Below are 20,511 nucleotides of genomic sequence, written 5' to 3'. Positions count from 1 at the left end.
TTGCAAGTCCTGCAACTACTTCTCTTGTCCTTACAGCCATGACTCCTTGAAACACTGGGTATACAAATCACTACCACCATTCTGTTTGCTCTGAAAATGGTTTTCTCCAACAGCTTTAGTTCTCTTAAAGCACAGGTCGATCACATCATTCCCCCTTCTCAGAAAGTTAGAATGACACACCATTACTTGGAGAACAAACATATGTACATTTCCTGGATAGCATTCAGGGTCCTCCACAAGTAGTCCTAAACTGTCTCTCTAGCCTCATTGCCTGTGTAATTCTTGTGCCCTAGACATAACCCAATCAACCAGTCTTGACTTTGTATCATTTGACTTTTTGTGTTTCTGTCTTGTCCTTATTCTGCAATGACTCTTCTCCATTTACATGGAATTCTTGCCATTCTTCCTAACTTCTTCAGTTCAAATATTGCTGCTTCTGGGATTTTTTTTTTCCTTTTTTTTCCCCTCTTGCTTTCTATATTCTTTCTTGCCCTTTTATTTTCATGTAGTTTCCTATATAATTGTGTCTTCCAGAGTTTAAATTCCTTCAGAATAAGGATTTATCCAGTTCTTATTTATTGTATCCCCTGAGTGCCAGCCTTCTTTGGGTTTCCTTGGCTTGTAGCAACATAACTCCACAATCTGTCACCACTTTCCTTCTGTCTGTGTCCAGATTTCCCTCCTCTTATGGGGACACTAGTCATTGGATCAAGCTCATCCTAATCTAGTATGATTTCATCTTAACTTGATTACATCTGCAAAGACTCTGTTTCCAAGCAAGGTCATATTCACAGGTACCGGGGATTAGGAATTGAGGGGAATTGGGGGACACAACTCAACCCACAACACGTGGTTATATGTTTTTTAAAGAGAATTCTATTTTTTGTACTTAACTCATTTTGAACTACTTGCCTGTCTCCTTTCAGGTAAGTAATTTAGACTTTGGTCACTTTCTTCCTGCTCTTGATGAGTAGTTCCAGAAATAAGATCTAGTTTCAGTTCCAGGCAGATCTTAGCATCATGGAATCTTAAAACTGAAAAGGGCCCATCCAAGTCCTTTTGTTTCAATTTTACAGTGAGAAAAGGTAGATAGCCACGGCCATAGAGTAGAAAATCATCCCAGGGGCCAGTGTTCTGTCCTTGTTTCCAACCAAAGCAAAGAAATGAGGTAGTTCTGATTAGAATAAATGTCTTTCAAACAGATATCTCAAGGCAAAAGCCCAAAGCTTATTTTTTCATACCTGTTTGAGTCATGCAGAGTTGCCCTCAGTAAAATACCAGGAACCATGGTTGGTGCTCATAGAAGCCCCACAATAACTTGGTTGAATGTTTAAGGGAATGCGGACACACAGAAGATACATGTGGCATGTGATTATGACTAACTGAAGCCCTGTTTATGGAGAACGGTAGGGGAAAGAGCTGACAGTGCCCTGGGAGATTTCCATGGATTATCTCCTTTAATCTTCACACCAGGCCCCACAAGTGCTGCTTGAGGAGATGTGATCAAGGCTGTCACACTGGTGGAGGCAGAGCTGAGGTTTGATTCCAGGCCTGTTTTATTCTGAAGCACTCAGTTAATCTCCTTTGTCCTGCCCATATTTTCTTTATCAAATTACTCAACTGTAATTTCCTCTGCTAATATTAGTGATGACAGCTGACCAGATTTTAATTAGATATTAAATAAGACAATATTCATTCAGAAGGGGAGTGGAGTTTGCCTTATATTTTATAAAATATAGCTTTTAAAGGTATTTGGGTCGAAAAATTAGACAATCTAACATATATACTTTCCCCTTTCATATCTTTTATTTCCATTCTTTTAAAATTGAGAAATAGCATGAAACATTGAATAAGGTGATATGATCATTATTAAATCTCAACTGCTCTAGTCAGGCTGTCCTCAGTTTGATATTTGAGTCATGGTTACTCCTCAAAAATAAGGAGTGAACGAGTTGCTTAATAAATTATAAAGCTATCTTGGCAAATGTATTTGGGCAAAAGAGATTGAACAAGAAAAAAAGACAATAAAATCCTCTTTGCTTTCTCACTTTTGATAACATTAGCCTATGTACTAGGTATTAATAATTTGAGAGGCTATTTTTTTTGAAGATTTTTTTTTTTTTAAGTACTCTATATACCCCAGTATAGGGCTTGAATTTACAACCCCAAGATCAAGATTCGCATACACTACTGACTGAGCTAGCCAGGTTCCCCACAGTCATTATTAATGACTTTGTATAATTTTAAAATGCAGTGGTTTGGGGCACAATCATCAGGACTTTTTGGTTGTAAGTGATAAAAAACTAACTCCAGGATAGTGCTCTCAGGAGCAGGTGGCTTTGATACCCAATGGAATCTTTCTCATTCCATTGCTCACCTCTACTTTCTTCCACATTGGCTTCATTTTCAGAGATAAGTTCTCACCTCATAATGGCAAAAAAAAAAAAAAAAAAAAGGGCACCATCAACTCCAGAGCTGAGCAGCTGAGTTTGGGGACTGGTTTTCACAGCCTAGCTGGGAATAATGTCATATGTGATTGGCCGGGCATGGATCATGGACTACCTCTGGACAGAGAGTAGGGAGAAAATTATTTCCAAGATAAACTTGTCATGTTGTTATCAAAATCAGGGGGAGGGGATGCTAGGCATGGTCCCTTAGAACATAGGTTGCTATAAGATGGTATAACCTGAACTTTATTTTTATTTTTGGTGCTGGGGTTTAAGAAAACTAATCTCCTACCTTGAAAGAATATGTTCAATATTAACTATCACTGCCTGAAAGAGGAAAGAGCCAATAATGCACAGTTTGTGGTTGGGCTATCAGACACTGTATCAGTTTTTTAAAAAAATTGTACCATTGGGATGCCTGGGTGGCTCAGTGGTTGAGTGTCTGCCTTCAGCCCAGGGCGTGATCCCAAGGTCCTGGGATTGACTCCCGCATCAGGCTCCCCTGCCTGCAGGGAGCCTGCTTCTCCCTCCGCCTGTGTCTCTGCCTCTCTCTGTATCTCTCATGAATAAATAGATAAAATCTTTGAAAAAAAAAATACTCCCATCGTGTCGATGAAGAAAGGGAATCCAGATGTGTCTGACTGCACTGTAGTCAACTATCTTAATTTTACAGTTTGCTTTTGTTAGTCTACTTACCTTCTCTCTGTCATCTGTACCTTGGGAGCTCCTCCTCCCCCAGCTTTCTCGAAGCAGGTAACACTCCCTTTTCCTCTGGCACCATTGCATCTCACCACTAAGTCTTACCAGTTCTGCCCCCTGAACATACCTCCAGTGTCTGTTTTCTTTCCTCTACCTCCGTAGCTGTCCCTCTAACCTTCCTGACGAAGGGCCTCAACTCTGATAGTGAATTATATCTGGCCGCCTTGCTTCCAATCTTGATCTCCTCCACCCCCGTTTTGCTTGGAGGAGCCAGGTTGAATTTTTAAAAAGTATAGACCTGAACTTATCATTATCAGCCTTTGTTCCTCTTGACTTCTCATTGCACTTAGGGTGTGATCTTGGCTCCTGCCTTTTTCCCTGCCTACTTCGTGAACTCTGCTTCTCTGTTTTTTTTTTCCCCTTTCTCTTTTACGTCAGTGTTATGTCTTTCCATGTCCTTCCCTCCTATCTTGTTTTCATTCTCATTCTTTATTTCTTGAACTCTTCTTCAAGTCCTGTTTAAATGCCATTCTTTAAATCCTCTGCTTTTTGTTTTTTATTAAAGTGAGCTGTACACTCATCATGGGGCTTGATCTCAAGCCCCCAAGATCAAGAGTCACTTGTTCTACCAACTAAGCCAGCCAGATGCCTGCTTCACTTCCTTTAAAAAAAAAAAAAATTATTCATGAGAGACACAGAGAGAGAGACGCAGAGACACAGGCAGAAGGAGAAGCAGGCTCCATGCAGGGAGTCTGATGTGGGACTCGATCCCGGATCCTGGGATCATGACCTGAACCGAAGGCAGGTGCTCAACCATTGAGCCACCCAGGCGTCCCTCACTTCCCTGAATCCTTAGGGATTTCCCTGCTCCTTAGATCTGAAAATATGAGACTCCTTTACTTTTTCTTTTTGCACTATGATAATATGTCATTACACATATCATTATTATTAGTCCAGTGTTTCCCACTAAACCATATTCTCCATGAGGGCAAGGATCAGTCTGTTTAGTTAACTGCTGAATATTTAGCATCTGGACCACAGTGTCTGAATCATAGTAGGCATTCAAATATGTGTGGAGTGAATTAACAGGCTAATAACCAAAGATATCCAAAGCAGTGCGTTTTATATTTATTTATTCATTTTTAAAGTTTTTAAAAAGTAGGCCATGGGCCCGTCGTGGGGCTTGACTGCACGACCCAGATATCAGGAGTCACACGCTGTACCAACTGAGCTAGCCACACACCCCAAAGCAGTGCATTTTAAATGATTACCCTTCTTAGAGTTCTTGCATTCTCATTTCATCTATTACTCAAGAACAAACCTATGTTTAGAGCAGTTTTATCCCAGCAACTTTTGGTTTGCTCAGGAATGCTAAAGGACAAAAAATTAGTCAAGTAAATTTAAAGTTCTAATTGACTCTATTAAGCAATTCATTAATGGGGCAGCTCTGAAGAGTTGTACAGGATGGATGGTTTTTACAAGGAGGAGGATGGAGCAAGGAGTTAATAGGAAAAGAAAGGATTGTTTCAGACTAGGTCATTTTCCCTTAGGGGGAAGGATAAGGGTCTTAATCATGCAAATTACCTCATCTTCTCTTAGGCTTGGAGAAGGCCCATGTGACAGATTACCTCATGTTGGTTAGAAAATTCCTGACTGGTTAAGACCATTTCTGTGGGAGGTTAAAACTAGGGTTTTAGGTATTAGTCCTGGTTTGAAGACATGCTTAAGGGACACCATTTGGGGCTTGTGGTTTTCTTTTTAAGGAATAAACCATGCTTCCTTTATTGCTGTTGTTGTTAGCAATTCAGATTATGTACAGTGATATACTTGGTTTTCAAAACTTCTGTATCAGAACCAGCTATAATAGAGGAAAATTCTAAATTTTAGGATATGTGATTTCACTCAATTTTACCTGAGCCTGGGTGGGTGGGAGAGGAAGAGAGCAGGCCCCACTAACTTGCTCCAAATCATTCCCTGACCAATTACACAGAAGTTTGAACACTCTATACATCAGGTGTGCCATCCTCAGAATTAGGCATCCAAATTTAGCTTTCTCTACACTTCCTTGTGATTTTTGGTTGCTATCTTTGTCCAAAGCTGCTTTGGAAAGAGATGCTTTCTCTCCAGTGATTTATTATTTATAGCCATCTTCCCAGCCTTTGTCGTGGACATTTGGCAATATTTGTATGGCCCATTTGAGCCCTCAGATGAGGCTTTTTGCCCCTGGGTGTGAAGGGGTCATTAGCTCTGCACACTTGTGACCTTCTGATGCACATAGGTACATTGGCTGGGAAACTTAGCTCTCCATGATCATTCCAAGTGTTGTGGATAATATAGCTTCTTTCCTCCTTTTTAATCCACAGTTGGTCATGTTCGGAGTTTGACCTGAATGAGATCCGCCTGATTGTTTACCAGGACTGTGAAAGGAGAGGCAGACAAGTCTTGTTTGATTCTAAAGCCGTTCACAAGATTGAAGAGGTGGCAACTCAGGTACGAAATGCAGATTTACTTTCATCTTTTATATTTGTGATATTAACCATGTCTCTGAACAATTGTCTATTAATTCATAATCTTTGCTTTGGGCTTTATTGTACGGTATCATTAATGGCTCAGAAGAAACATAAACAAGGCTCTCTGCCACCCTTCCCTACTACATTTGTATTCTTATTAATATACATAGGTGAAACTGTTAGCAAGGAATCATGACTGATGCTCACATTGTATTGAAAATATTACTAGGGGGAAATTTGCTGGTAAGTTGCAATTCAGTAGATTTGGATGCCAAACATGTGTAATAGGAAAACTGAGAACTCTGAAATTCATAAAATGTTAGCCTAAAGGGAAGTTAATAGATCATTCTGTCCAGTATTTCTCATAGATAGTAAGAGGTATTACATTGCACTGGGTTAAACAAAATTAAATAGCTTTCCTTACTATAGGGCTTCAGTATGCTAACTACACTTTCATCTTCAAAAGGGAGTGCTTCTCAAACCCCTCTGTCAAATGAAGCTTTATTTATTTCCTTTTTTAGTGGAAAGCAGGTTAGTGGTGGTGATGTCCTGGGGTGGGGCATGTGGGGGGAATCTGAGATGGGTAAAGTGAGGATATAGCAGCCCTTGATCCCTTAAAGCCAGAACAGGAAAGGTAAGGTCATGTGTCCGGGTGAGGAGTAGAAATCCGGTCCTCCCTGAGTCTTCTGGATGTCAGCTCAGGGTACTTCTAAGGTATTACCTTTGGACTTCTCATTCTTTTCATGTTTAATACTTTGCTATCTATACTGCCCAAATTCTGGCAGCTCATTGAATGTGTAGCTAAGTAAATGAATAGTTTATATCATGGTCTTTGTTTCATCAGGGCCAAGGGCCTGTTTTCCTGCTTTTGATAAAGATCATTTTTTCAGGAAGGAAGTATTTGGTTAAAGGCAGTTTAGTGGGGTAGATTCCATAATGCTTTAAAGTGGAAGTCGGCCAGGTAGCTAATCATTACAGTAGTTGTTGGGCTTGTTAGGTTAGGGGGGGAGTGGGGTGGGGAAGGGATCTCTCAGGTGATTCACCTGTAGGCTTTAATAAGTAGATTTGTATCAAAGTTTAGGTGAGCCAGCACTTGACCCTTTGGCGGACAGGACGTGGTTTCCCTTGATTGCCCACATCATTTCCTGTTTCCCTGAAGGCCTTCCACAGATAGTTTAGTTGGAACACCCACACACCATCACTAGGGCTCCTAATGGTGGTAATGGGTGGAAGGAAAAAAATCTCCCTGGTTTTCAAAAGGAACTGGAATTTTGGTATATCAGAGCAGTGATAATGCTGGAGTCTGGAAGTACTCATTTAATTGAAAAGGCAGCTGAGTCCAGAGAGGTTTATAACTTGCCCAAGGCTAAAAAAAAAAAAAAAAAAAAAGACGGTGCTCTACTCACCGTACCAGGTACTATCTCCAATTATAGATTGTTCAGTGTGTTGTACCCCAGCCAGAAGACCTAGTAGTCTGTGAGGCAGGTGTAGACTTAGTGTCACCTTAGGCTCTCTGAAGAACTGTGTTTCTGGTTTAAGTGGTATTAAGTAACAGCTACATCTGAAGAGGGTGTTGAAGGAGTGGAGTGCCCGATACCTGGGAACAGCCCAGTACAACTTTGGATGCCGATGGCTGCTAGAGTGGCTGGTATGGACCAGCACAGTTTGTGTGTTTGGTACATTCTTCTTTTTTTTTTTTTTTTAAGATTTTATTTATTCATGACAGAGAGAGAGGCAGGCTGAGGGAGAAGCAGAGAGAGAGAGAGAGAGAGAGAGAGAGAGGCAGGCAGAGAGAGAAGCAGGCTCTGTGCAGGAGCCTGACATGGGACTCGATCTTGGGTCTCCAGTATCACACCCCGGGCTGAAGGCAGCGCTAAACGCTGGGCCACTGGGGCTGCCCTTTTCCTTACATTCTTTCCCCATTTTCAGCCCCCCACTCCCTTGGCAAACACAAAACATCATGAGTTTGTATCAAGCACATGACTGCAGGCATTTGCATTAGACCACCAGTGTGACTGTCACATTGGAGATTAGATAAGCTGCAGTTGCATTCATGTTTTTCCAAGCAAACACTGCACACAAAAAAGCAAGTAAGACTTGGACAGAACAGAAACAACTTATCAGAGATGGCACAGGATGCTTCTGTAAGGAGTAGTATATTTTGTTGTAGGAGGAAGGGAAAAAATAATGAAGATGTATCTTTATACCTTTATGTCACAAAATTAACAGTGAACCCTATTTATGAATATATAGTAGATAATCTTCTATTACCCCTAACCTTTAAGGATCACTTTTCCATCACATGATGTATAATTCACAGGAGCTCCTATTTCAGAGTTTTGGTTCATCTTTCACAAACTCGACCTCATGATTTTCTCTCCTGTTACCTTTAAAGGAGTGCTACAAGTGGTGTGTCATTAAAAATACTAACCCACAAAAAAAAATAAAATAAAATAAAAATACTAACCCACACTCTCCAGATTAGTCATTTTGCTTTCTTACTTAGTTCCATTTGCCTGGTAAAATTTTAAATTTGAAGCATTGTCTTTCTCCATATCAATTTTATAGATGATGACTCTTCACAGTACTAACGATCCTCTAATAACCTGAACAGAGATCAGATCTCACTGATGATTTCAAGATATGAATTGAAATATAAATAACAGTTGAATTGCTTAAGGTGAATAGTCATACTACATAACTCCCTTCTTATGTCCGTTATCTTTCTTCAGTGTGCCTCCCTCCCAGATATTATAGACTCTCAGGAGCTACATTTTTGTCCTCATCAAGAAGGAGAAAAAAGTTTCTGGTTTTCTGTGCAATTTAGGTGTGATGTAACAGTGGTTTAAAAAAGAAATTCCCAGGGCACTTGGGTCTCAGTCTATTAAGTATCTGCCTCTTGCTCAGGTCTTGATCCCAGAGTCCTGGGACTGAGTACCCGATCTGGCTCCCTGCTTAGGTTGGAGCCTGCTTCTTCTCCCTGTGTGCTCTCTCCTTCTGTGCTGTCTCTCAAATAAATAAAATCTTTAAAAAAAACAAAAAAATTCCCAGTGAAGAAGTGTGCAGAGGAAGCCTGATACACTTAGCAATATCTTATCTTGCCTCTCTGTCACCCCAGAAAACAGAGGATGTCCCTATTAAACTGTCAGCCAAGTGCTGTCAGGGCAGTGGCGGCGGCAGCAGCGTCTCTTCCCATAGTTCTTCCGGGGGATCTCTACAACATGCTAAGGAGCAGCTCCCAAAGTACCAGGTAAAACCATCCTTGTCGTGTACGACACTCCCTGGGGCCAAAGTCACTATAATTTCTCCACAGGGCAGAGTACCTGCTTGAGGCTTCTACTCCAGGAACATAAACATTAAAGTATACAAAAGTATACAAAAATGTGCTCTTAAATGTTTCATGTCAGTGCTTGTTTGCACACTTTGGCTTTTGTCTCAATAAAAACTATGATTGAGTCAAGGTGACCCAGTATAATACATACTGAATGAGGAAGAAATAGTGTGAATGAGGTTAAACCCCTTTGTTTTGCTTCCTTTGTTGCCAGAACCTATTTAAAAAGCATGGATTTTCCAGTTTTGTTATAAGAATTGTAAGGATTCTGGGAATGTATATGGGCATCTTAAAAAAATAACATTTGCCAGTAGGAGGAAGAGAATCTTCTTTAGGAGAAGAAAGAAAGGGATATAGTGTGAGTGTGAGGGATACAGAGCTGGTGGCGTGTGTGTGTGTGTGTGTGTGTGTGTGTGTGTGTGTGTGTGTGTGTAAAACAGTAGAGGATAGAGATTAGGGTTATTGAAAAACACTGGCTAACTAGACATAAGGGAAGAAATGTTTCATAAATACCAAAGAGCAAGAGGGTGTAAACTGATGGAGAATGTATCGTTTTTGTTTTGTTTTGTTTTGTTTTGACTCATGGAATTTTCCATGTTGCTAGAACAGCAAAGCCAGGTAAATTGCCAGCAGCCACTGGTCTATGAAACTTTGTTAATTTTGTGTTCAGGATTTGTGCCATGAGCTTGCCTTTATTTCACAGTACTCCTGGATCTCAAGGCAGTATGTGATTTAAAAAGTATACAGTGAAGTTTTCAGCTAGTTGAGAATTACAATTGGCATATAGACCTTGTACCCCAAGAAAAGATTATAAAATGGAGGTGGTGGGTGGAGGTTATTAATAAAAAATGTGAAAGACAGTTGGTTTCTGTCTGCATGTAGTGAGAAGAGGTTGGCGTGAGCTATAACCAGAGGAGCCTAGTTAAACAAGGCTGAAAGATTTATTTTCTTTTTCCTCCTCTGCAAACATGTATAAGTAGGTGTGTATATGCGTTAGTGTGTGCGTGTACTAGTGTGTATATGCGTGTATGTTTGTGGATTTGGAGTTTAAAGATTGAAAAGATAATGTTAAGAACAATGCCCATGTTTTTGCTTGGGTGGAAAGCATACTAGCAGAGAATCTGGGGCTGAATGGGCTGGGTCACAGAGAGATAGTTGTTTTTTCTTGGTCAGGCTGTGCTGGGGTGCCTGTGGCATACTAGCTTGGTTGACATTCATATTTATCATGTTCATCAGTGTGTCATGAGCATTTAGAATAGGTGCCTCAAACCCTATATCCAAATGCATTCATTCACATATCATAACAATATATTATTATATATTATATATAAAACATGTTATAGGGATCCCTGGGTGGCTCAGCGGTTTGGCGCCTGCCTTTGGCCCAGGGCGTGATCCTGGAGTCCCAGGATCGAGTTCCGCATCGGGCTCCTGGCATGGAGCCTGCTTCTCCCTCTGTGTCTCTGCCTCTCTCTCTCTCTCTCAATGTCTATCATGAATAAATAAATAAATCTTAAAGAAAAACCATGTTATATTACCACACATGTGTAATGATAATGTACTATTATGATATGTGAATGAATGCATTTGGATGTAGGATTCTAGAATTCAGGGAGTGGTCTGAGTTTAGAGATAAAAATTTGGGAGGTATTCCTGTGTAAAGAATAACCAAAATCCTAAGAGTGGTTCAGAATGCAGACGGTGAGTAGGAGTGCCCTCTGAGGAACAACCTTGTTCAAGGGATGGTCATAGAAGAGATTCAGAAAGGAGGGTAAATAAGAACATCAACTATGGTAAAAGATGTTTAAGAAGGTAAACTGGAAAGTGCATTGGATTTGATTTCTAGAGGCCATCACTAGAACAATTTGAGGAGATGATCCTGCAGTAGGTTAGCAAATGAGACTTGGGAAAGTTGGAGGTAGCTCAGGCCACCCTTTTGGATGACAAAAGGGACAAGAAAAACTGGTCAGAAGCTAGAAGGGTCAAATATTTTTGAGATACTTATTGGTAAAACTTGTGAGGTGTCAGACCATCTGTTACTTTTTGGACCCTCACAAAATCCTCCCTGTTGCCAATTGGCATCTTTACTCAATGCTGTTGATTATTTAGGTGAATAATCCTGAATTGCGTTTCTTTTCAGGATGTATTTTTGGTACCAAGAGAAGAGTTAGCCTGTTTTTAGTTTTCACAACTTAATCTCTTTCTCTAGAGTTGATAAATGGAGAAAATGAAAAACCTTCGTTTTTCATAACAAAATTAAAAATGACCCCTACTGAGACACTGGGATCCTGTACAAAGATATTGTGCATAAAGATGAAATCATGAACATAAGTAATAATTTTGGGGAAAAAACAGGCAATCACTATTGATTAAGACTGTAAAATCTTCTAACTCTGGGAAATGAACTAGGGGTGGTGGAGGGGGAGGAGGGCGGGAGGTGGGGGTGCATGGGTGACGGGCACGGAGGGGGACACTTGACGGGATGAGCACTGGGTGTTATTCTGTATGTTGGTAAATTGAACACCAATAAAAATTAATTTATAAAAAAAAAAGACTGTAAAATGACGAGTTTCCGCTTTGAGAAAGAGTTATAGTTACCCACGACACTAAAGACAGGCCCATAGGTTAATTTTCTTTTGTACTGCACATCATGTTGCACCACATATTAACTTTGATTTTGGTTTCTTTCATATAAAAATTAATTTATAAAAAAAAAAGACTGTAAAATGACGAGTTTCCGCTTTGAGAAAGAGTTATAGTTAACCACGACACTAAAGACAGGCCCATAGGTTAATTTTCTTTTGTACTGCACATCATGTTGCACCACATATTAACTTTGATTTTGGTTTCTTTCATGTGTGGCAGTACACAAGACCAGCTTCCGATGTCAACATGCTAGGGGAAATGATGTTTGGCTCGGTGGCAATGAGTTATAAGGGCTCTACCTTAAAGATACACTATATACGGTAAGTTTGGGCTTCTTTTTCTACTAGTTCTGAGAAATGGAATGGTGATACTGGCTTTTTATTTCAAAAATACATTTCTCCTTTTTTTTTTTCCCTTCCAGTTCTCCTCCACAACTGATGATTAGTAAGGTGTTCTCTGCTAGAATGGGCAGCTTCTGTGGGAGTACAAATAAGTAAGCCTGGGATTTTATACCTGTCTTTCCCCCTCAACCCTATTTTTTAAAGTGGCTGTTTCTGGATAGAGTAGTTCTTCAAGGGCTGTAAGTTCTTTTGAAAAGAGAAGTGGGAAGAGTCCACATTAACAAAGGGATTTTAAAAGTGGCTATCTTCCTGTACATGATAAGTATGAAAAGGCCTTTTGACTTTATCAGGTGGCCTTAAATACAAATAAATGACTATTTCCCAACATTATTTTATCTTTAAAAAAAGACAAACTTGTTGCTTGCTTACTTTGTCAATTTATTTCTAAAGGAATGAGATGCATAGGGAGTTTCTCCAGGCTGCTAGGCATATGTATGGCAGGATGGGTCATGTGTGCTTACCATCTATTCAGCTGACAGTATAGCCTCCGTGATTGGTTGGGATTGGGCCATGCACTATTCTGATCTTTACTCCCAAGTTTTTTTCCTTCTCTAATTTTATACTTCTTTGTTGACTAAGAATACTGGTGTGTCTAACTTAACTCTCATTCTGGTACATTTGTTCGTATATTTTGAATTTTTCAAGCAGAAATATTTCATATGCTTCATTTTTGAGTAAACCAAAACATTGTTATACTTTGATAAGTTTGAAGTTTGTTATAAATTAAAGGAGTATTCTTAGGGGTCAAATGAAGGCTGTTCTTTTTTTATAATCCTGGGATATTAAAAATATTTTCCTTTGTTGATTTGGGTACCACTAAGTAAGTCTGCATACTCTTCAACAACATAATGAATTTAACTTGTTTGAGCATTTAACATTGGGCTGGCATGACTTAAAGGTAGTATGGGAATTGATGTTTTTTCTTTTCTTTTTAAATATTTTATTTGCTTATTTATGAGACACACACAGATAGAGAGGCAGAGACATAAGCAGAGAGAGAAGCAGACTCCATGCAGGGAGCCCGATGTGGGACTTGATCCTGGAACTCCAGGATCACACCTTGGGCTGAAGGCAGACACTCAACTGCTGAGCCACCCAGGCATCCCCTGATGTTTTTTCCTTGTGAGATATTCTTTTTCAGACTCTGTGATTATTATACTTATTCCCTATAATAGAATATCGAGCTCAGATTTAAATAAAAATTATTTTGGCCATCTTATGCCGTATTATCCTCAAAGTCTTGATATTTATTTCACTGACTGATAAATCAGGTAAATTGTTAAAATCTGCTTCTCTCACATTTGTGTTTATGAGTAATTGTAACTTTTTAGATGTGAAGTCAATTTCCTATAGGAATCGTAATTCTGTTATATCTTCCTCCTGAAAAAAGTTGCCAAATTGCTTATAGATGTTAACTAAGAGTTAAAATGAGTTTCATTTTGAAAGTTTACAGTGGGATTACCCTTGAAATTAATGGCAGCATCTTGGGTATCAGTTACTAAAGCACAATTTGGGAATGAAAAGCAGTATCCCAGCCATTAGTGACCAAAGCAAAATTTGTAGGTGTCTCATTATATAACGTGAAACTGTTAGGAAAGCATTGTTTAGTTTTATAGGTTGGACTGCCTCCAAAAAGTTTTTCTTGTTGGACTGCCTCCAAAAAGTTTTTCTTGTCTTTTCCGCCAACAAATTCTCCTAAAGTTTGATTTCCTTTGCTAGATGTGAGACTTTATTCATTTATAAAGACAAGTCTGGGTAACTGGTTAGATTGTCTATGTTTTGAGAGTTTGTTAGAAAACGGCTTTATTTGTCTCTTGATTTTATTTTTTCTCTCTCCCTCTTTCTTCCTTCCTTCCCCTCTCCGGATTTAGCTTGCAAGACAGCTTTGAATACATCCACCAAGATCCTAATTTGGGAAAACTGAACACAAATCAGAATAATTTGGGTCCTTGTCGTACTGGAAGTAACCTAGGTAAAATCAGCCACGTAACTGGGCTCTTTCTTTCTGAATACCACTATTGTGGGTGTGTGTTTTGCTTTATTTGAGTTTGTTGTGTTGTTGTTGTTTTTTTTTTTTTGCATCACCTTTAATCTGTGTTTATTTTTGTTTGTGTACTTTGCCCTGTTGTGTGTGTTTCTGTCTCTAGGTCTGCTGCAAGCATGCAGCAGCAAACTGCTGCAGGGCGTAGCTGAAGGAGGACCTCTCCGGCTCACCCGGAGTGCTTCTTTCTTTGCAGGTTTGTGTGGAATGCTGAGTACAGTGTGACCCACACACATATTAATAAGAAGTCCTGTGCAGGTTCTTAGAAAAAAAAAGTCCTATTTGGTGCCTCTTTAGAAATCCAAGGGGCTCTTGATATATTAGTTTCAAATACAGCCAAGTTCATGGTATTTTGAAAATTCCACCAAAGAACCTCTGTTGTAAATGTCTTTGCTAATACCCCAGCGTAAGCTGATTTTGATCTGAAATGAGCCCTTAGTGTTTCTAAGAGGATTATATTTTCTGATTTTCCTGGGCCTCTTCTGCTGCTCTGAACTGTTTCCCTTTCCCATGGTATACTTTTATCCATTTATTCACCTGCATCCTTACCTGCACAGAGTTTCTTTCAAAAGTCACCCTAATATGAGCATGGAAGACCTCTCTTTCTCTCTACTTCCTCTCTCTCTCTCTCTCTCTCTCTCTCCTCGTTTCTCTCTCTTTTTCTCTCTAGCATTTAAGTAGTTTAAACATAGTTTCTAGGTTCTTTACAGGTATAATAATCTTGGTCTTTCTGGGTAGGTAAATTCTGAGATTTAACTGGCCTTGCTAGTAAAGCTGTTGAATGTCTGTTGTAGTCTGGCATGATTAACAAGTGTGGGGAAGGGATCCCTGGGTGGCGCAGCGGTTTGGCGCCTGCCTTTGGCCCAGGGCACGATCCTGGACCCCGGGATCGAATCCCACGTCAGGCTCCCGGTGCATGGAGCCTGCTTCTCCCTCTGCCTGTGTCTCTGCCTCTCTCTCTCTCTCTGTATGACTATCGTAAATAAATAAATAAATAAATTTAAAAAAAAAGAGTCAACATATTTAAAAAAAAAAAAAAAAAAAAAAAAAAAAAAAAAAAACAAGTGTGGGGAATCTTCACTACTAACATTAAATTTATGTTTATGGCAAATGATATTCTTCATTCTGTTCTTCTTTGTAGCGGGAACTATGCTAAGCACCATAGTTAACTGACACCCAAATGAAACTGGCACCCTCCACCTACTTAGTGTGAGGATAAAATGTTTATATGCTCTCTCTAACATTGTGAAAATAAAAAAATAGCTGGCAAGTATAATAATAGGCAGGGCACTAGGCTTCTTGTACATTGCAAAGCTTACTATAGCAACATGCCATCTATCCTCTAGCTCAATAAATATACAGTTTAGATGAATCTGAAGCATTCCTAGAAGTCTGCAATACTTTAGAGTGTTTCCTAAAATTCATGCCAGTATGAGCTTTTCTCAGTAACTACAATGATACTGGGTGTATATGGAAAAGAAGTGGAGGAAGAAATATTTGAAAATGATTATGTTTTTTTAATCTTCCAGGAGAGTGGGTTACAAACAGAGAAACATTTTTTAAATTTATAAAATGGTCTTCCAAGTATTTCTGTCCCCTAAGGTTGCCTGTAGTTACTGATAAAACTGATTATAAAGCATTTTGAAAATACAGTGCTATTTAAATAGACTAATAATGCTGAAAGTGGCCGAAAGTATCTGCCTGAGAATGTTCGTTCATTGTGTTAACTGCATGAATAATTTATTATTCAGTTTGTTTTAGAAATAAGCATCACTCCAAAAAGTGTTTATGGTACAATAGGATAAAGGCAGGTAGCTACTTGGTTCTGTCTTCTTTTTACTTGTTTTCTCATAATTAATTTTGCTTTCTGGTTAATCTTTATATAAACATAGACCAGTCATCAATAGTGCTTGACTCCTTTGAAATGTAAGAATGACTGCAGTCATTTTTAAACAACTCCTTCTATGGGAATTTCAGTAACACGGCTACCTTTGCCTTTATCTTAGCACACAGCACTCCGGTTGACATGCCAAGCAGAGGACAGAATGAAGACCGGGACAGCGGCATTGCTAGATCAGGTATTTGTACTTCCTTTACTGGTTTAGCTGGCAGAGTGAACTATCATCTGTAATGGTGAAGTAGGTGGGAAAATAGAAGACCGGCCTCATCTTCCAGGTTTTTTTCCTTCTCCATAATTCTAATGCTTCATGTGTCTGAAGACCTAGAACTTTGATATATGGCATCTAGGAGTGATGGTGCAATGTGGACTAGTTTTTTTTTTTTTTTTTTCTAAACCGAACTAATAGTAGACTTGTACTTTGAGAAATTTCTTCTTAAAGAAATTTCTGCTTCCTTGAGACAGTTTTACTGGAAATTTGCTTGCTGAATATTGAGTATAAAATCAGAGGAAGAAAGGAATCTGTGGAAGTAAGTGTAAACGTGAGTGTGGGAGGGCCGGCCAGTCCCCCTGTCTTCTGTCCTAGAGTCAGGCTGATCTAGATTTTACCTTGGGCACCCCTTTCTTTTATTCCTTCAGCCTTAAGCTTTTCTGATACTGCTTTCTAAGATCTCTTGGTTTCTGCTTTTGTACATGATTCTGCTATGATTTTTGTTTTGTGGTTTAGATCTGAGGTGGATTCTGTGCTGTAGAAGAAGGGTAGTCAACCAGTGATCTGGAATTGGAGGTGTTAGGGTTTTGCCTGATGAACACATATCATACACGCAGCTTCTGCCTTCCACTGAAGACTAAGGGCGCCCTGCTGGTTTACTGGTGATACATGGCACCTTCACCAAATAAGCCAGCCAGAGAGTGCTTAGATGTGGGGGACTGGTTCCAGGCTTCAGATGCCTTTCTTCCTGGCCTGCCATTCATTTCAGCAGCCAGATCTGAATGTTTTCTCTTGAGAGGAATTTGGGGCTGACCAGATATAGGAGGGAGAGGTGAGGGGGGCAGGGAGTAGAACGGATAACAGTGTGAATGACAAGAGTGGGAGAGCACTAGCTTTCTTTGATAGTTTGGCTTCTATTCTCAGCAGCGTTTCCTTTGAGTCTCTCAGTTCTCTTGTCAGGAGAGAGAGGGCAGAGATGGAAAGGGCTGTAAATGCTTTCCTGTAGGCCATTTTTTCCCTCTCGTTCTCCTGGTGGACATGTTCTTCTTCACATGGCTTCTGCTTCTATCTGGGAACTGTTCTAAGATTACTGAGCTCTTGTAAAGACAGATGTGAGCTTTACACTCCTGGCGGACTTTAACAGTTTGTTGATAAAATCCTCTTGATGTTCTTACTGTAGTTAATTCTCGAAGATCTCTCCTTATAGCCACCTTTGTGAGGGACCACGGTCTTCATCCTGAAACAGAATAGGGACTCCAGGTATTTGAACTGAATTAGCAGAAGATGTAGAGAAATTACAAACATGCTAATTCCTTTTTTCTATAACTTTCAACTTTGTGTCTAAAGAGTTGAGAGATGGAGGAAATTTTTTAAAATCGATTTTATTTTTTAGAACAGTTTCATATGTACAGAAAAATCAAGACAAGTACAGAGAATTCCAATATAATCTGCACACAGGTTGCGCCATTATTAACATCTTACACTAGTATGGTGCATTTGCTATAGTTCACAAATCAGTATTGATTTATTATTATTATTATCTGAAGTCCATAGTCTTACTTATTTCCTTAGTTTTTACCTACTGTCTTTTTTTTCTGTTTCAGAACAGTATTATGTTTTGTTACCATGTCTCTTTAGGGCTCCTCTTGGTTTTCTGAATTTCTTTGTTTTTTTTATAACCCTGACAGTTTTGGGGAAGAGTGTCCAAGTATTTTGTAGAATGCTCACTATTCAAATGTATCTGATGTTTTTCACATGACTACTGGGGTTATGGATTTTTCGAAGAAAGATCACAGAGGTAAAGTGTCATTTCTATTACATCATCATATCAGAGTACATGTGTTTGTCAGGTTTCTCTCCTGTAAACTTATTATTTCCCCTTCACTATAACTTAGGAAGGAAGTCACTCTGCATGGTCCACACTTAAGGAGTGGAGAGTTATGCATACCTCCCTTGAAGCAGAGTATCTATGTCTACATAAATTACCTGGAATTCTTCTGCATGGGAGATTCGTCTCCTTCCCCTCCTCTGTTCTTTCATTGATTCAGTCAGTCCATAGAGCTGAAGATGTTCCAGCTTTGGCCATGGAAGTCATGGAACTCTTTTAGCTGACTTCTGTGTTTCTTTAACATACCCCTATCAGCATGTGTATGTATGTGTTTTTAATCCTTACTTTCTGATGCTGTTAGATACTCCAGACTTCTATATTATCTTATATATTTCCTACCACAGTCATAGAATTAGCCATTGCTCCATGGAACCTGTTCTTTCATTGGAAAATGGTATTAGGTTTTAAGATCTATATATTAGATATGCTCGATGCTGTTGGAATGTCTTTTTTTATAGGCCTTGTCAACTGACAAGCAAAAAAGAAGTTTATATGCTAACCGTATACATATAATATTGCTAAGTGTACCATATGTATGTTAGGTTAAACATGAGTTTATACTGATGTCTCTATTATTTGTTAGCCATTACCACATGGATCATTCTGCCTTGTTCCCCTTGCTTATGTGAAACCCCCTGCTCTACCTGGCTCTCATTGCCTGCCATCCACTTAATTAATTGTTTCATTTCAGTATATGTATAGAGCAAGGTCTGATTGTTAAGCTGTACCCAGGAAGGAAACAATTTTATTAAGTAGAGTTCCTTTTACCTTTTGTCTTAAAGACGTCTACTCATTTCCAAAATTACTTAGGTTGGCACCTTTTGAGATGGGGGAATTTTTGTAGCTGTATGTGCCAGTTCAGTAGAATCTCTGAAATCATGCTTCACACCAGTTCACCTGGCTTCATGAATACTACCCCAAATTCCCATGATCACAAGTCAGGTCTGTAAGATTCTTCCCTGCTCCCTGGAAGAGTCCAGTAGAGAAGTGACTTGAGAAAAGCTTTTTTTGTTTGTTTTTAAATCATTGTTTATACAGAGAAACTTGTTCCAGGATAAAAAGAGATTTTAAAGGAGAGTTTACAGTTCCCCATCCAAAAGAAATCTAATGTTCTTTGTCCTTTCCCACCAGTGCCTTCCTTATGTTTGCCCCTTTTGCAGGCAAACTTGAAAGAATGGAGTGGATGTAGGAGCTCATTTCATGTTTAGCAGTGAACTCGTTCTGTGGAGAGTATGTTCTGGGACTACAAAGAGCCATATGGTTTTGCATTCCCAAAGGGGTTTACTCTGTTGTTAGAAAACTGCATTATTTTGATGGTTTCCACAGTAAGACCAATTTGATACAGTTGAAATTAAGGGCAGGGGTTAGAAGGGTAGCACTGATTCCTAATTAGCCAGTCATCAAGCCACATTAGTTTATTGAATAGCAGTTTTTAGCCACCTGTGTTGTCAGACTCTCCCAGAAGTTGTGTGTTATTGAAGTAGAGTGAAGTATAGCACCTCCCCTCAGAGAGAGTTCATGTAAACCAAGAGTTAACATGCAGTGTGATAAATACCACCTCATGAAATACTGTGGGAGCAGAGGAGTGAGTAACTGCCTGAGAATTCAGGGTGATGGCCTCATAGAAGAGGTAATATTTGAGTGACACCTTGAAGGTAGAAAAGAACTGCACCAGAGTTTAGGAAAAGAGCATTTCTGAAAATAGTTTGTGCAAGGGTGTAGATTCTTGAAAGTACACAGAGTGTTTGAACAATGGCAGGACTGGCCTGCGGGGTTGGGACTGCTAGTAGGTAAGGCAGGTTATGAAAGGCTGATTTGGATGGCACCAGTACCTGATGAGTTTGGCTTTAATCTTATTAGCAGGGGCAGCTAGGGGATGTAACATAATTGGCTCTGTTTTTGAGATCCGTGTGGTACTTCACAAACTGTGCTCCAGAAAAAGCTGGACCAATATGTCTATTGCTAAAATACATTAATGGTGATGCTTTCTAATTTCTCAGGGGATGAAGGGGCTTAGGTTTTTTTCTTTTTATTTATTTATTTATTTTTTATTTATTTATGATAGGCACACAGTGAGAGAGAGAGAGGCAGAGACACAGGCAGAGGGAGAAGCAGGCTCCATGCACCGGGAGCCCGATGTGGGACTCAATCCCGGGTCTCCAGGATCGCGCCCTGGGCCAAAGGCAGGTGCCACACCGCTGCACCACCCAGGGGTCCCCCTTAGGTTTTTTTCTATTAACGTTTTTCAAAATAGTTTTTCCAAACTTTTGGGGCTTCCCACCACTGTGTGTGTGTGTGTGTGTGTGTGTGTGTGTGTGTGTATGTGAGAGAGAGAGAGAGAGAGAGAGAGAGAGAGGGAGAGAGAGGGAGAGAATGAATGTATATAGCTAGTATAAAATGGTTATCTGATTTAGTATAAGATTTTGAAAAATAGTTCATT

At 39.5% G+C, this 20,511-nt stretch overlaps 1 protein-coding gene across 5 annotated transcripts in view; it reads left to right on the top strand.

Annotated features, from left to right (window-relative positions):
• FNIP2 (folliculin interacting protein 2) overlaps positions 1–20,511 on the top strand; it is a 132,126-nt gene that overhangs the window by 59,306 nt on the left and 52,309 nt on the right. For 3 of the 5 annotated variants that reach the window (XM_055336330.1, XM_055336333.1, XM_055336329.1), the window contains exons 2-8: positions 5,510–5,636; positions 8,775–8,906; positions 11,853–11,953; positions 12,055–12,126; positions 13,906–14,006; positions 14,182–14,271; positions 16,082–16,153. In XM_055336330.1, the coding sequence (XP_055192305.1) occupies positions 5,510–5,636; positions 8,775–8,906; positions 11,853–11,953; positions 12,055–12,126; positions 13,906–14,006; positions 14,182–14,271; positions 16,082–16,153 (695 nt within the window). The remainder of the gene's footprint in view (positions 1–5,509; positions 5,637–8,774; positions 8,907–11,852; positions 11,954–12,054; positions 12,127–13,905; positions 14,007–14,181; positions 14,272–16,081; positions 16,154–20,511) is intronic. The other 2 variants (XM_055336332.1, XM_055336331.1) reach the window with 1 other exon arrangement.

Source organism: Nyctereutes procyonoides, unplaced genomic scaffold (genome assembly GCF_905146905.1).
Source record: "Nyctereutes procyonoides isolate TBG_1078 unplaced genomic scaffold, NYPRO_anot_genome, whole genome shotgun sequence".
NCBI classification, from domain to species: domain Eukaryota; kingdom Metazoa; phylum Chordata; class Mammalia; order Carnivora; family Canidae; genus Nyctereutes; species Nyctereutes procyonoides.
This window is presented reverse-complemented; position numbering and strand designations above follow the sequence as displayed.